Source organism: Phyllopteryx taeniolatus, chromosome 6 (assembly GCF_024500385.1).
Source record: "Phyllopteryx taeniolatus isolate TA_2022b chromosome 6, UOR_Ptae_1.2, whole genome shotgun sequence".
Classification (NCBI taxonomy): Eukaryota; Metazoa; Chordata; class Actinopteri; order Syngnathiformes; family Syngnathidae; genus Phyllopteryx; species Phyllopteryx taeniolatus.
This window is the reverse complement of record NC_084507.1, coordinates 10,850,324-10,865,222: the sequence shown is the minus strand read 5'-3', so window position 1 is coordinate 10,865,222 and position 14,899 is coordinate 10,850,324. Positions and strand designations below refer to the sequence as shown.

The 14,899-nt window shown below is 40.2% G+C and overlaps 2 protein-coding genes across 3 annotated transcripts; one reads left to right on the top strand and one right to left on the bottom strand.

Moving 5' to 3' along the window:
• Nucleotides 1-1,072: 1,072 nt before the first annotated feature.
• On the bottom strand, nucleotides 1,073-4,382 carry LOC133480168 (C-reactive protein-like). The gene is made up of 4 exons (XM_061777869.1): nucleotides 4,294-4,382; nucleotides 3,556-3,613; nucleotides 1,957-2,059; nucleotides 1,073-1,857 (listed from the first exon to the last, which is right to left on the bottom strand). Exons 1-4 carry the CDS (start codon nucleotides 4,303-4,305, stop codon nucleotides 1,353-1,355), a joined length of 678 nt encoding a protein of 225 aa, XP_061633853.1. The 5' UTR covers nucleotides 4,306-4,382; the 3' UTR covers nucleotides 1,073-1,352.
• Nucleotides 4,383-5,468: 1,086 nt separating this feature from the next.
• Nucleotides 5,469-14,843, top strand: LOC133479832 (26S proteasome non-ATPase regulatory subunit 4-like). Of its 2 annotated transcripts, XM_061777284.1 has the most exons (10): nucleotides 5,469-5,601; nucleotides 7,475-7,615; nucleotides 7,693-7,807; nucleotides 9,437-9,523; nucleotides 11,659-11,727; nucleotides 11,804-12,019; nucleotides 12,199-12,304; nucleotides 13,337-13,474; nucleotides 14,214-14,269; nucleotides 14,355-14,843. In XM_061777284.1, the coding sequence occupies exons 1-10, from the start codon at nucleotides 5,576-5,578 to the stop codon at nucleotides 14,523-14,525; spliced, it is 1,125 nt and encodes a 374-aa protein (XP_061633268.1). In that variant the 5' UTR covers nucleotides 5,469-5,575; the 3' UTR covers nucleotides 14,526-14,843. The 2 variants fall into 2 exon arrangements, with proteins under 2 accessions (XP_061633268.1, XP_061633269.1); XM_061777285.1 differs by lacking the exons at nucleotides 7,475-7,615; nucleotides 7,693-7,807 and having other exon boundaries at nucleotides 5,524-5,601.
• Nucleotides 14,844-14,899: the final 56 nt, after the last annotated feature.

The following is a 14,899-nucleotide window of genomic DNA, read 5'->3' as shown; positions in this document are numbered from 1 at the left end:
TTCACACACACGTGCACTCAGGGAAACAGATGTAATGAAAATATAAGTTACATACTGTACATTGGTAGCTGTAAACACTCATGCAAACAAAGAAAAAGTATTCTGTGTATATATATATATATATATATATATTTTTTTTTATTTATTTCATACTCCAAGTTGTTTAACATTTAAAGGTATAAAAGTGCTTTTTTTATATGATCAGTGCAAAAACTATGTTGTGACTAAGCAAGATTTTATGACTTATGACTTAATGACTTGACTGGCCACAGTAACTCAAGACTTGCTTGAAACTTGGTTAAAATTTGAGGAGACTTGCTGTCCTTACGACTTGCACAGCCCAAAACTTGTCATTTAGCTCAGTGTACCGTTACGTTGAGAACTTCCAAGCAAATAGCCTCAACGTGGCATGCTAATCAGTATATAACCAGTTGTACCTCTTTAGCTTCAGGAGTTCACAGCATGAAGGGGTCTCAACTGTTATAGATCATTTGTTCGTGGCTATACACATACGCAGTCATTTAAATTTGCATAATCCCCGCTTTTGTTGTATTTACATCTGGCACGCTAAAATCTTTCCTGCTTTTAATAGTCAATTAAAAATGCTTTTCTTTTTACCACATATGGAAAATGCACTGGATTCCTAATGTTGGACGTTCTCTTTCCAGATTGTCTCAATTGTAATTCGTTTAATCTTTTGTTGAGTTTTATGACACGTTTTGGCTTTTGTTAGTTTTCTGAAATGTTTCCCAATTTGTTGTTTTGCACTTCCAGGTCACCATATCTTTCAGTTCAAATTGCCTAAAGTATGTTGTTTTAAGCTTTACATCAGCATTAACTTGAATAATAAACTGATAAGGTAGTTGTACAAGTGTGCACACCCTCTTCCTGAATAACTGTTCAGAATTAAGCATTCACATTCAAACTCATGTTAAATGGGAGTCTGTGCACTACTGCCACCATTTAAAGTGCATCTGACTAACCCGAAATAAAGTTCAGGTATTCAAACAGGCTGCTTTTGCTGCAGAACCAATTGCCCTCCAGGGACAAATTAAGTTGAAAGTTAAAGACATGACATTAAAGTCCAAGTTTAATGAGGAAAGAAATTTTGTATTTTCAAAAACCTCACAAGATTGCAACAATCATGACAATACATTTTCATTCTTGTGACCATTTTAATATCAATGCAATTCCCCCCCCCCTCTCAATCACAACATTTTACTTGTCAAAAACAGGCAACTAAATCTTATAGCATTTAGTGTTAGTTATGCTTAATTGGTGTCAGGATTATGAGGAGGTCTTTGGACCCAAACTGCTTTAGAGGATGTCAATAAGACAATTATTGCCTGCTTCTACTTGACCTCATCTTCCACCAAAATGTTGCCAGTGATTTCAAAGTCGAGGGCTCTCCAGTTGAATACGTTTCCAGGGGTGAAGTTTGAGTCCTCCTCATAGCGTTGGATCTCATTACGTGAGAGGACGTAGTCCCACATGTGAAGTCGAGAAATCATGCCGATGAAGGACTGAGCGGCGTCAAAGCCTCCCCCGTAAGTGTCCTGCTCTTGGCCCAGGATGGCGATGGGATTGCCACTAATTGGCTGTCCTGAGTGGATAAATCTCTTTATGGTGGGTTTGCCGTCCACCCACAGCTGGCCGATGCCGTTTACAGAGTTCCAAGTGGAGCACAAGGTGTGCCAGGAGTTGGGAGGAAAAGACAGAGACAGGAAGTCTGTGGCGCCGTTCCGCACGTGAACCCTCATGACGTCCGTCTTTACCTTGAAGATGACAAAGTCATTTTTGAACGCTGGTGTGGCCAGAGAGAAGAGGCCATAGTTCCTGCTGAGATCTGTGAGGAATCTGATCAGACATGCCAGAGGTGAGCACATATACTATCCCCCCCCCCCCAAAGTATCAGAATTAAAGCAAGCCAAGAGCCACTGGTGATACCCTGGTTACCTGAGACAGACAGTCACTGCACTGAACGATGATTTGGGTGTCATCAATCTCACATGATCTTTGGAAGTCTCTCTCGGGAAGACAAATATTTTGCCAGAAAGATCTGCGCACACACACACACACACACACACACACACCAAGGAGGACTCAAACAAGACTTCATTACAGTGGAGTTAGAACGCCAACATCGTTCCAAGTGTGAATATCCATGGTTTATAGCAGAGGTACTCAGATCACAGACTAGCACGGGTCCACACAAAAATGCCTCATTTCAAAAAGTGCATGAGGATTGTGGCGCACAAAAACATGCTAACCCAACTACCGTAATTTCTTGTATAACACGCAACCCCACAGTGGACCTAAAAAAATCTGGAAAACCCTTCTATGTATCCTATATTTTTACAATGCATGATTTTGCTTCTACCCATGAGCAAGATGAAGTATCCATTTATTGTATTTTGTTCTGATAGTCACACTGAAACTGGCATCTAAAAAAGGTGTTTCTGGAATATTTAGAACCGTTCATAGGTCCCTCCATTTTCACAAATCCGAAAGGCTGCCCAAGTCATTCGTCACTGTGGCTATGGTGGTGTTCTGGTGACAGGCAGTGTTATTTTCAGCACCAGCCTTTTCTTGCATCAAAAGTCAGGTTTCCCAAAACCACATTAATACAATTCCAAGTTATCCTGTTATCCTCTAATGAAACGAAAGCATGGTCTAAAACAGGCCCAGGTGCTAGATACAGACAACCACCATTTTTTTTTGTGTGGCCCATATAAAGAGTCTACTTCATGTAGCTTGCCAAAAAGATTTGTTATTTTCTGTCTGGCAGAAAATCTGAACTTCGTACCAAACCCCTTAAATCAGTAGTTCCCAAAGTGTAGTATGAGTACATCTAGTGGTACACAGGATCCCTGCATTGGTACCCAAAAGAATCACCAAATTAAAATGTTCAAACTGTGCACAATCTTTATTTGCATTTTTTCCAGAACAGTTTTCCAAACATTACTACATTTAAATTTAATAAATTTTTATTTTCCTATATTTAAGCGCAGTATTAATGTTCAAACTGAACTGTGCATAATGTTACAGATTCAGACAACTTTACTGATCCCGGTATAGACAATTTGTTTACAGCTTCCAGTATTAAATATACTTTTTAGGACTAAAACCACTGCTTCTTTCTTGAAAACTTGGGCCTTCTCAACAACAATTTTAATGTTGATCATTGGTGGTACTTGGAGAGAGAAGTATTTTTGACATGGTACTTGATGGAAATAGTTTGAGACCCACTGCCTTAAATTAATAGCATTATACTTTTATTTGGTCATCACGTCTGATTTAAAATTGAATGTTAAAAATACACAGTTACAATGAAATGCAAGGGCAATTGTGGATTTGTAATGATTATTTTCAGTTATAATGGCCCACTGATGTAAACCATAGGTGCAACGTGGCCTACAATGAAAAGATGTGACATCCATGCTCTAAAAAGGTACGTTTGTTGCACCATTGTATGTACTAAAACCTTGTTTAAACACCCCCATCTTGACCTCTTGGCACCCCCCCCCCAAAAAAAAAAAAATCACAGGTTCCTACCTCTGGTATGCGCGCAACATGATGAAAGCATCACCATGAAAACCAAGAGTTTCTCCATCTGAAATAGAAAAGTAATTATTGCATCACTGTGCCACTCAATTAAAATGCAGGAAATGTTTTCAACGTCATATTTACTGGATTGAATCTTACAATTTGAGTAAAATGAGTTTCATTCTAAAAATGCAGAGGAACATTTTTGTTTCAGGTCTTCTGCCAAATTACACTATCAATTTTTGGACAAGGTAGCAATTTTACGTAATATTTGTAAATTCCTGAAATTGTGGCTGTTGCACTCAAATGGAACAAATAATTATGCAATTTTGATTCAGTGGATAGAGTCCTACCCACTTTAAAAATAAGTGGTACAGGTACTGAGAAATTCTCAGTACGATCTCAACGAGAATACATTAGAAAATGTTGCATTGTGCTAAGAACATGGCATTTGAAGGTGTTAAATAAAAATGGATATTTTATACTAACGACAAGAACTGATGTCAGTTAAACACTATGCAGTAAACTTATACAAACAAAACTAATTGTAAAAATTACAGACTGTGAACAAAAATGTCCACAAAGAAGTTGAAAGGGTAGTAAAATCAAACAATGCCTGAGCATTGAGGGGGGGGGGGAAGAAAAAGTAAAAATTACTGGTGGAGATTACAAAAAAAACCAACTATAAATAATACTGCCCATAATAAACCAGGAACAAAGTGAAGATAAACACAGATGGCAACTCACCAGCATAGACATAAATGAACATTTAACAACAGTTAGAGTGGTGGAATGAAAAATAGGGGAATAAATACAGACCGATGAGACAATGAGGCACACCTGGAGCGAGCTGATTGGCTGACACAAGGGGAGCTGGGCTAATGAGAACAGGTGGAGACAAAGACATGAGCAGACGGGCAGGTCACAGGAAACAAACCAAAAAGAAGTCACACGCAGGATGTTGAAATGGTCTGGACCATCTGTTGAACCAGTGGTGTCCAAACTTGTTCCTCCGAGGACCACACCCAGAAAAATGGAAGGATGCACCTCCCACTTTGATATTCTTCCATCTTAATTTATTACATACCCTAAAACCAATCCATCAAGCGTTCATATTTGGTTTTATACAGTTTATATTATACTTATTTTCAATAACTTCTACACCACAGCTTTCTGTTATCGCTGATAAATAGATCCACATTCAGAACGAAAATAACAGTAATCGGTATGGAAAGCAGCGGCACGGTGGACGACTGGTTAGAGCGTCAGCCTCACAGTTCTGAGGACCAGGGTTCAATCCCCGGCCCCGCCTGTGTGGAGTTTGCATGTTCTCCCCGTGCCTGCGTGGGTTTTCTCCGGGCACTCCGGTTTCCTCCCACATCCCAAAAACATGCATTAATTGGACACTCCAAAATTGCCCGTAGGTGTGACTGTGACTGTGAGTGCGAGTGGTTGTTTGTTTCTATGTGCCCTGCGATTGGCTGGCAACCAGTTCAGGTGTACCCCGCCGCCTGCCTGATGACAGCTGGGATAGGCTCCAGCACGCCTGCGACCCTAGTGAGGAGAAGCAGCTCAGAAAATGGATGGATGGATGTATGGAAAGCTGGCCATTTTTAAAGCAGCGTTTACTTGAGGAGGCTTAATGCAATATGTTAAAAAAAAGTGGAGCAAACCATTTTTGGTTCTGAAACTCAATTATCTTTATTTACCATTATGGAGAGAAATGTTCGTTCCTGTTTTAGTTTGAGTTAGTTTTAGTTTTCTTAGCATCTTTACATGCCTAGAAAAAGCTCCATATACAACCAATTTATTGTCATTATTAGTAGTCGACATAGTTGTCAGGAGTGTTACACACATGGAGTATGGACGTGTAAATAATAACTTTAAGACCAATTAACTGAAATTGTACGCTAATGTGATCCTATATTAGTATAATGGAACATGATTTAAGGAGGAAAACGCAGGTTTGCCTCAAAAACTTCATTACCCATCATGCACTATGATGACGTAGCAAACAAGAGACTTCAAGATGGTGCTCGAAAGCACTATGGTCTGGTAAGGATGGCAAAACACGTTTACAATTAACGTCCAATGCAAATTTATGCAACCTGGGAAAAACATTTTGACATTTTGTTAAACTCAATTTGCTGTCATTTACATGCTAAATGTGTTTGCTTTGGGTAAATACGGTATTTTCGACTTTTCCTGAGTCACTCCCGACGCTACCGGAGCGCATAGCAAGCAACAAAGATTTTTTTCGTTTTTTGTTTTTGTTTTTATTTTTGTTGTGTCTCACTAACTGCATTTTATACAGTCACGAATAACAAACATGAACGTATTTATTTAAGATACCCGTGGAACATTTTCCGGAGCTATTTGTTGGCCCACGATTGATAAAAATGGCTATAATAATATGTTAGCATTAGCTATGGGGTTTATGATAAGATAGTGTCATTGTAAAAACCGCTTATTTTTTGCGTATCAATCTTCTTTCTATTAACTGTAAACAACACCTTTTTAATACTCAGCCAAGAGATAAATTATATAATTTAATAGTATTGTATGGTACGTATCTATCACATTATATTTAATTCAGCCCTGGTGGAAAATAAATAAATTCCAAATAAAAAAATATAAAATAAAATAAAATACCATCAACCCCCGCCTATAAATATATTCACCTATTCCCCTTTTCCCCCCCTTTGAAACGTATCTTCAACTATTTGCTGAAAAAAAATCACCTCTTATTTGTGTTTTTTGTGAGTGTTCTGTAACACTGAGATGGCGTCAAAGCCCTGGCTAATAGCGGAGTAGTAATTGATGTCAAAGGAGTGCTACAGCTTAACTAAGAAACTAACATATTTGGATGTTTGGGACGGAGCTAAGTGTAGCCTGGGTGGTAAGTGGTAATTACGGAGGGTCTTTGTTGCATGTTCATGTGTACTTCTGGTAAAAAAATCAAAATCAAATAAGGCATTTATTTGTAATGGTAATGTTGTGAGATGAGTTTTACATGCTATTAAAATGTTCTTGTATTGTACTTGGTCTTTACATTACTATTAATATTGTCTATTCTAAACCTTTTTAGGGAGGGATGTTTTTTGCGGCGGCACGGTGAACGACTGGTTAGCGCATCTGTCTCACAGTTCTGAGGACCGGGGTTCAAATCCCAGCCCCGCCTGTGTGGAGTTTGCATGTTCTCCCCGTGCCTGTGTGGGTTTTCTCCGGGTACTCCGGTTTCCTCCCACATCCCCAAAACATGTGTGGTAAGTTGATTGAAGACTCTAAATTGCCCGTAGGTGTGAATGTTAGTGCGAATGGTTATTTGTTTCTGTGTGCCCTGCGATTGGCTGGCGACCAGTTCAGGGTGTACCCCGCCTCTCGCCCAAAGATAGCTGGAATGAGCTCCAGCACGCCCTCGACCCTGGTGAGGATAAGTGGTGCAGAAAATGGATGGATGTTTTTTGCTACCCGTGGCAGGGTTCAGTCACTATCCTTAGGGGTTTGCTGTAATTTGGTAGTTCAGCCTGTGAAGCTGTTACCATGTATCATGCTTGCTTGCATGGGTTTTCTCTGGCTACTTTGGCTTCCTCCTACATTCCAAAATCATGCATATTAGGATCATTGAAGACTATCTATTGTCCAGCGGTGTAAGTTTGAATAGTTTTTTTTTGGACTCTGTTTTATGATTGGCTGGTGACCAGTCCCTGCATCTCTCGCTCAAAGTCAGCTGGGATAGGCTCCAGCTCACCCTCGACCCTAATCAGGACATAGAAAATGGAAGGATAGATAGCCTGTGACATAAAACAAATTAATCAAAATAGTTTTTGTTTAGCTTTGATTCAATGAAAAAAGAAGTACATCGGCTTATATTGTGAATGCTGGCATGTTTCCTGATTTCAGTGGCCCTTTTTTTGTTCACTTGCAGTGTGGACAACAGTGAGTACATGCGCAATGGAGATTTTCTGCCCACCAGGCTGCAGGCTCAGCAGGATGCAGTTAATATCGTTTGTCACTCCAAGACTCGCAGCAACCCCGAAAACAACGTGGGCCTCATCACCATGGCAAAGTGAGCAGCACTTCTCATGGAATTAGTCTGCTTGTTATCCAGAAACGATGACAAATGTTTGTTTGTGTCCTGCACAGCAACTGTGAAGTGCTGACCACACTGACTCCAGACACGGGGAGGATATTATCAAAGCTGCATGCTGTGCAGCCTCGTGGAAACATCAGCTTCTGTACCGGCATCAGGGTAGCGCATGTGAGCACAGCCTGTTCATTCGGCGTTGTGTGTTATTGTTCCATGCAGTTGTTCCCGTCCTTGTATATTTGTTGTCGTATGATTTAACGATGTCACAATGGTTTATTGTGTGGCATTTGGTTGTACAAATGGTTCAGGAAGTGGCAAGAGGTTTTTTTTGGGCTTTCCAAGTGAAAAAGGAATATGTGGACGGGGAATGTCAATCAACAGGTGAAGAAACAGGGTCAGCTATGGGTGCATAGCAAGCATTCCAAATTCTGTGCTGATCACTTCGAACCGGCGTGTTTTGAGAAAGACTTAGCAGAAAGCATTGGATACAGAGGTAGAGGCTGAAACCAGCTGCGGTGCCAACTATTTTTCCTACGGTCATCAGGACCTCAACCAACCAGCAAGAAAACAAAATTTCGCAGCCGCCACGGTGCCGCGGCGCAGACAAGCGGTGAGGATTTCCTTGTATATACCTACGACTCTATTATGGTTATTATGCACTGGGGAATCGGGGAAAAAAGACGCACGGACGCACGCAGTACTTTTCAGTACTTTTGTCTGTACTTTTGCCTATATGACAAGCCAACAGACACGGCAAAGACTTTATGTGCGGCGTGTTATAATGCTACTCGAGCGAGGGTCACACAAAATATCGGAATACTATATAGTATGTAAAAGCTTGTGCCGTGTCACTGAAGCATATATGAATATATAATATGTATAGTCATGCTAAAAAATATTGGCACCCCTGGGGTGCCATTATTTCAAGCCATGACTGTATAAAAAGACATGCTTTTGACATACCGTCACATCAAGCCTGTGGGCACTCTCGTTCTGTTGTACAGCTGCTACTTGGTTGCTCGTCGTCGTCACTGTTCCGGCCTCCTGATCGGCTCAAATGTGTACGGTTTGACGATGCCAGTTCAGTTGGGTGCTCCTGTACGTCGAAATCCTCCTCCTCATATTCCAACATGTTGCTCGCCATTGCATATAGAGTGTAGCGTGCTGTTTGTCTATTCAAACGTCACTTCTGGTAGCCCTTGCAGTGGATAGAGTAACCACACCGCGGTGTCTTGAACTTCGGGTATGTTCAGGGAGGGCTCAATATGCGTCGTAAAAACCTCATTTTTAGCTAAACTATGGTTGAAAACTTTCTGGAAGTTACGTGCATGTATTACTTAACATATGCAAATATGAATTTTAACTGACCTCATAACATCTTTGTAATCTGACCTTTATTATCCTGGAGGATGCATTTGGGATTAGCCTTTGAAGTTGCTAATAGTGAAAAATGAAGTGAAACACAATGATCGTAGTCAATTCTTTTCCAGAATGAGAGTGCTTAAAGAGGAGGATGCCATTCATGTGGCACAGCTTGAAGCAGGCATCAGGTGCAAGTAGAGATGGGCCTGGCTCAAATTGGAGGCCAAAACAAAAAAGCAAAGAAATGAGACAAATTTGTGTTTGTATATATGTGTACGTATTTTTTATTTTATTTTTTTAAATCTGTGGCCCTTGTGTCCTTAATGTTAGTGCTGTTCCTGTCATATCATGCGTGACGCAAACATATTGAAATGGTCAGTTGATGGTCCCCCCCACTTGTTTGTGGTCTTAATGTGTATTTAATTCTTGTGTTTGCAGTTGGCATTGAAGCACAGACAGGGCAAAAACCACAAGATGCGTATCATTGCATTCGTTGGTAGCCCAGTGGAGGACAACGAGAAAGAGGTGAGCTGTCTTCTTCTGCATTTTCTTTTCTTCACTGACTCCACAAACAAAGATGTTAAGGAGTTATACTGAGCAGCTCATATTGTGCAACACAAATTAACAGGATGATGGATGGGTTTTGGTTAGCAACGCACCGAAATGAGAATTTTTTTACCAAAACTGGGGAGCCCAAGGCCGAAAACTGAAAGCCGAAACGTCAAAGGAAATTAACAATCGAACTTAATTTGTAAGAGGTTTTCACTCAAAAATGCAACACAAAGTGCTTTATATTAATTAAAATATACAAATAAATCAAATCAATAAATACCTCAGTAAACATGTGAAATATGAATTAAAATCATCCACGCATTCCTGAGTTCCAGACTTTTTTTAAATTTTTTTATTTTATTTTATTTTTTTGCAGAGAGGCCTGAAATCAGGTCATTGTAATTTCTCGAGCTTATCTACGTTACTAGAAAAGATCTCCGCCTTCCCTTTCCGCTCCTAACCCAGTGCTGTCAACATAACAAACGTGTGCTCTTACAAGTTGGGTCTTCTACATGGAGGCAACCAATCAGAGGGAAGGGGGTGGCGGTCTTAGCCAAATGTGGACATAGCTGATACCAAACTGGGTCAAACAGAAGTAGCTATCAGAGGGGCCTTTTCTGGACATTTGTATGACAAAAAAACCAAGGTGTCCATGTTAGTGAGTCACTCTGTGGAGGTCTAAATAGCCAAAATACAGGACAAATGTGACAAATGGAAATTATTTTTTGACACACTGTTCAGTCCCCACGATCCCTTTTATCCGATATCCGTTCTATCAGGGTCCATTTTATCACTGTATTCTATGTATTGTGTTTTTTTGACTTTTCATAAATTCCTTACTTAAATTAACGTAACAGCAGTATAACTTTAACTTAATATCAGCATACATGGGGGTTTGGATTAAGGGAAAAAAGCGATTTGGGATTTAAATATAAAACGTTTATTTGTTAACAAATGAGCAGAACTTGTCCTTTGGTGACAATGTAGTTGTTTTTCAGAACATGCACTGCTTTACATAAAATACAACTAAATACTTTTGTTGGAACTTTTTCAAAATTATTTTAATGAAGAACTTACAGTATGAGTCCTGTGGCAGTAGGACGTGAAGTGGGAAGCTGAGCTGACGCCGTCTTATTATAATGGTGGACTTGAGCGTTAACAATTGAATATATATCCTTATTTGTTTCACAAAGATCATTTACATAAATTTAAAAGTGTGATTGTGGACAAAGGAGTCAACAGAGTTAAGTTACGCTTGGGGGTGGGGGGGACTCGCCATGCTCGGCAATGCAGCTTTAGTTTGCTTCCTTCCTGTTATAGTCTTTTCACGGCATAATCCTAAACTCAAAAGTTCCTGATGACTGTACGTAGACTTTTCCCAAAATGGAGTGGCGCTTCCGAGCAAAAGTACACACAAATACAAACTAAAACAGCACCGAGTATGCTGTGACGAAATGCCATTACGCTGGCCGGAGCAGCATCACTGATGTGAGGAAGGATCGACCCTGTGTGGAATGTCGACGATGCTCATACCAGAAGATTGAGTCTCAAAATTAAATGTTGATACTTTTGATACGTCGGTCATTTGAGGGACTGTATTTTTAGTATATTATCAGAAAGGAAATTGGTGGTATGGATCATTGACAGACACACAAGAGGAGCACATTGGGGCACAATTTCCACACAGCAAAAGCCAAAATTACATATTTGCGGCAGCCAAAATTTATTTGTGGCGCCCCGCTTCAAATAAATCTATGTGGGAAACCCTGTCTAGGTACCGGTATATGTTTATACAATGTTAAAGAATTTTCCTTATACCAAAGTTTAATGTGCTCTATCAACGTTTGACATTTTTTGGGGGGGGGGGGGAAATGTGCATTATACATGAGAAATTACAGTAGGTACAATTAAAGTCCTCCTCTTAAATAAACACCTTATCTCTAATAAAGGCCAGGTACTTACTTGTTGTAGAGGAATGCCCTCCTCCACTACTCTATGTAAAGAAATACAGCAATCCCGACCTGATCGTGTTCCGTTTTCCATAATGTCCAAGTAAGTAACTATTGTAGTTGATTTCTTTTATTATTATTATTTTTTTTTCCTCCTAGCTGGTCAAAATGGCAAAACGTCTGAAGAAAGAAAAAGTTAATGTGGATATCATCAACTTTGGAGAAGAGGTATTTACAATCACTTTGACACGCACACACAACTGTGTATTGTGCCCCACACGCTCACTATAATTCTGTCTCACAGGAGATGAACACAGAGAAGCTGACGGCCTTTATCAACACGTTGAACGGGAAAGAGGGCAGCGGCTCCCATCTGGTCACAGTGCCTCCCGGCCCCAGTCTGGCTGACGCTCTGCTCTCCTCGCCCATCCTCGCCGGGGAAGGAGGTGCCGTGTTGGGTCTGGGCGCCAGTGACTTTGAGTTTGGAGTGGATCCCAGTGCAGACCCAGAGCTGGCACTGGTAAGAGAGAAGCAGAAAGGGGCCACAGTATTTCACTTGGACTTTTATATGACTTGTGGGGAGATTTTATATCTTTGAATCTATTTTAAGATATTTTACTTTAATGTAAAGTATGACAATTTGAGAGGTCCCATTGACTTGATTTGAATTATTTTCCTCCATCATTGTGGTCTCGCTAGGCTCTGAGGGTTTCGATGGAGGAGCAAAGACAGCGACAAGAGGATGAAGCCCGCAGAGCAGCTGTTGCGTCCGCTGCTGAAGCTGGCATTCCCTCCCCCGTTGACGGTAAAATACAAAACCAAAAAATAAATAGGTTGGGAGGGGGACTCGAGTCAGACTTAAGTCACGAATTTTAGGACTTGTTTGGCTAAAACTTATGAAAGTCTCGACTTGACCTGGTATTCGTGAGACTCAATTTACTCTACATGTCTTAACTAGTTTTGCCTGTTTAGTGTGCCATTTGTTTTATTTTTTGGGGGGAAAAAAGATTTTTTGTCGTCGAGAGGACATCAGCAGAGAGCTCCAAAGATGATTACGTTTGATTCAAGAATTATGTTTTTGATTCAAATTGGGGAAAAAAAGATTGGCACTGTTGGGGGAGGTGGGACCGGAAAACGTGTCACCCCTACCGGATGTACAGTGGGGCAAAAAAGTATTTAGTCAGCCACCAATTGTGCAAGTTCTCCCTCTTAAAAAAATGAGAGAGGCCAGTAATTTTCGTCATAGGTTTACCTCACCTATGAGAGACAAAATGAGTGGGGAAAAAAATCCAGAAAATCACAGTATGGTTTTTAAAGAATGTATTAGCAAATTATGGTGGAAAATAAGTATTTGGTCAATAACAAAAGTTCATCTCAATAATTTGTTATGGACCCCTTTTTTGGCAATGGCAGAGGTCAAACCGTTTCTGTAAGTGTTCAAGGTTTTCACACACTGCTAGTATTTTGGCCCATTCCTCCATGCACAGATCCTCTCGAGCAGTAATGCTTTGGGGCTGTCGCTGGGCAACACAGACTTTCAACTTCTTCCAAAGATTTTCCATGGGGTTGAGATCTGGAGACTGGCTAGGCTTAGGTTCACATACTTTTAATACCGCTCGCAAGCAGGCAACATAACGTTATGTAGCTAGCTAGTTCTCGTTTGTACGAAAACATGCCAGCGTTCTGTCGAATCATGCTCTAAAGCTTTGGTAAACATTGTTTTGTGCGCTTAAATGAATGTTGACAATGGCGAGCAAGGGAGGCAATCCGCTTCTCCCCTAATGTCAGCTGTGACAAACTGATTATTTTTCTTTTCTTTTTTTTCTTTTTGTTGTAGAGTCCGATGATGCCCTGTTGAAGATGTCTGTTCCAAGTACAGACTCGGCCACGCCCGCGTTGCCAGATTTCAGCCGCATGACAGAAGATGAACAAATCGCCTATGCTCTGCAGATGTCCATGCAAGGATCAGGAGCAGGTGAACACTTTCACATCTTCATTAGAGATAATTTTCGCTTGAGTGTCACAAACTCCTCACATACAGTGGAACCTCCAAAGTTTGTAACACTGGTCAACCTTGCATTTTTTGAGATATAACAAAAATTCTCATTGAGGTCAATTATAATTGAAATGAATTGTTCCACAGCCAGCAAGGTGGTGTCATGGTTACCAAATCTAGCTCACAGTTGAGAGGTTTGAATCCTCCCAGGAGTCTGTATATGTCCTCTGGCGATTCTGTCTTGAGGAGTTTTGAAAAAAAATTCCAGGCAAGCAGAGTCACCTATTTCAGTAGATTTTCTCACGTTCGTCTCTTAATACTCGCAAAAATTCAAAGAAAAATGTAAAACACAGCAGACCTGATCCCTTGTGTGAAAATATGCTGTCAAAATGCATTGATAGATTAGTGTCTTACTTTTAAGGTATATTTTATTTTTTCCAAAAATGTGGAGTGCAACTGGAATGTAATGCTTTATATATTTATTTTTGTGAAGTATGAGTGAAAGTGTGACCGCTAACCTAAGTAATAAGATAAAATGCTGTCAATATTATTACATTGTATTTATTTATTGTTCTGAATAGAGTGCATATTACTTCACATGGCTGGGAAGGCCAAAAATTAAGTGTCCTTAGGTCCCTTGAAAGACTCTTTATAAGTTTTTATTATAATTATGATTATTATTACATTAGAGAAACACAACATTTCTCTTCTGCTGTAGAGTTTGGTGCTGAAGACATGGACACCGGTGCTGACATGGACTCTGGAGAGACAAAGGTAAACATTGACATTTTTTGTTTTTTCAAACAATGTTGGCCTGCATTTTGTTTGAACGTGTGTCTTCTATGTGATGTGCGTTCAGGATGAAGAAGACTATGACGTGATGCAGGATCCAGAGTTCCTTCAGAGCGTCCTTGAGAACCTTCCCGGCGTCGACCCCAACAACGAGGCAATTCGGAACGCAATGGGCTCCCTTGCATCACAGAGTGGCCCTAAACCTGACTCCAAGAAGGACGAGGAGAAAAAGAAATGATCAACTCTTAGCTGTAGATCAAGGGGAGGAGTTTAGGATGGAGTCAATTAACAATAACACCCTGATCATGTTGGGCTTTTGTTTGATCTTTTTTATGCCGCTGTCTCTACTTCTCACCTTAATGTTCATTAATCTTTCCCTCTTTTTCTCGATGCCAAAAATTTGTTTACATTTGAATATTTTGAGAATATATCTACTTGATTACAGTCCTGATTAAATTTACACAATCCTAAATGGCACATTGTATGATTTGTGGCGTTTTTTTGTGATTTGTACAAATATTAAATATGGAAGGGGTGAAGATGCCCCTTTAATTTGCTGCTTGGAGATGTCTCAACTGTTTTACACTCAAAGCCAGATCTCATTGGAATAAG

What these genes read in the sequence shown, in the direction of transcription:
- LOC133480168 (XM_061777869.1), bottom strand. An exon ending in ATGTTGCGCGCATACCAGAG is followed by an intron (nt 2,060 to 3,555) that starts GTAGGAACCTGT and finishes GTGTGTGCGCAG; the next exon opens with ATCTTTCTGGCAAAATATTT. An exon ending in GCAGTGACTGTCTGTCTCAG is followed by an intron (nt 1,858 to 1,956) that starts GTAACCAGGGTA and finishes ATGTCTGATCAG; the next exon opens with ATTCCTCACAGATCTCAGCA.
- LOC133479832 (XM_061777284.1), top strand. Translation starts at nt 5,576, where the DNA reads ATGGTGCTCGAAAGCACTATGGTCTG. An exon ending in CAGACCCAGAGCTGGCACTG is followed by an intron (nt 12,020 to 12,198) that starts GTAAGAGAGAAG and finishes TGGTCTCGCTAG; the next exon opens with GCTCTGAGGGTTTCGATGGA. An exon ending in TGGACTCTGGAGAGACAAAG is followed by an intron (nt 14,270 to 14,354) that starts GTAAACATTGAC and finishes ATGTGCGTTCAG; the next exon opens with GATGAAGAAGACTATGACGT.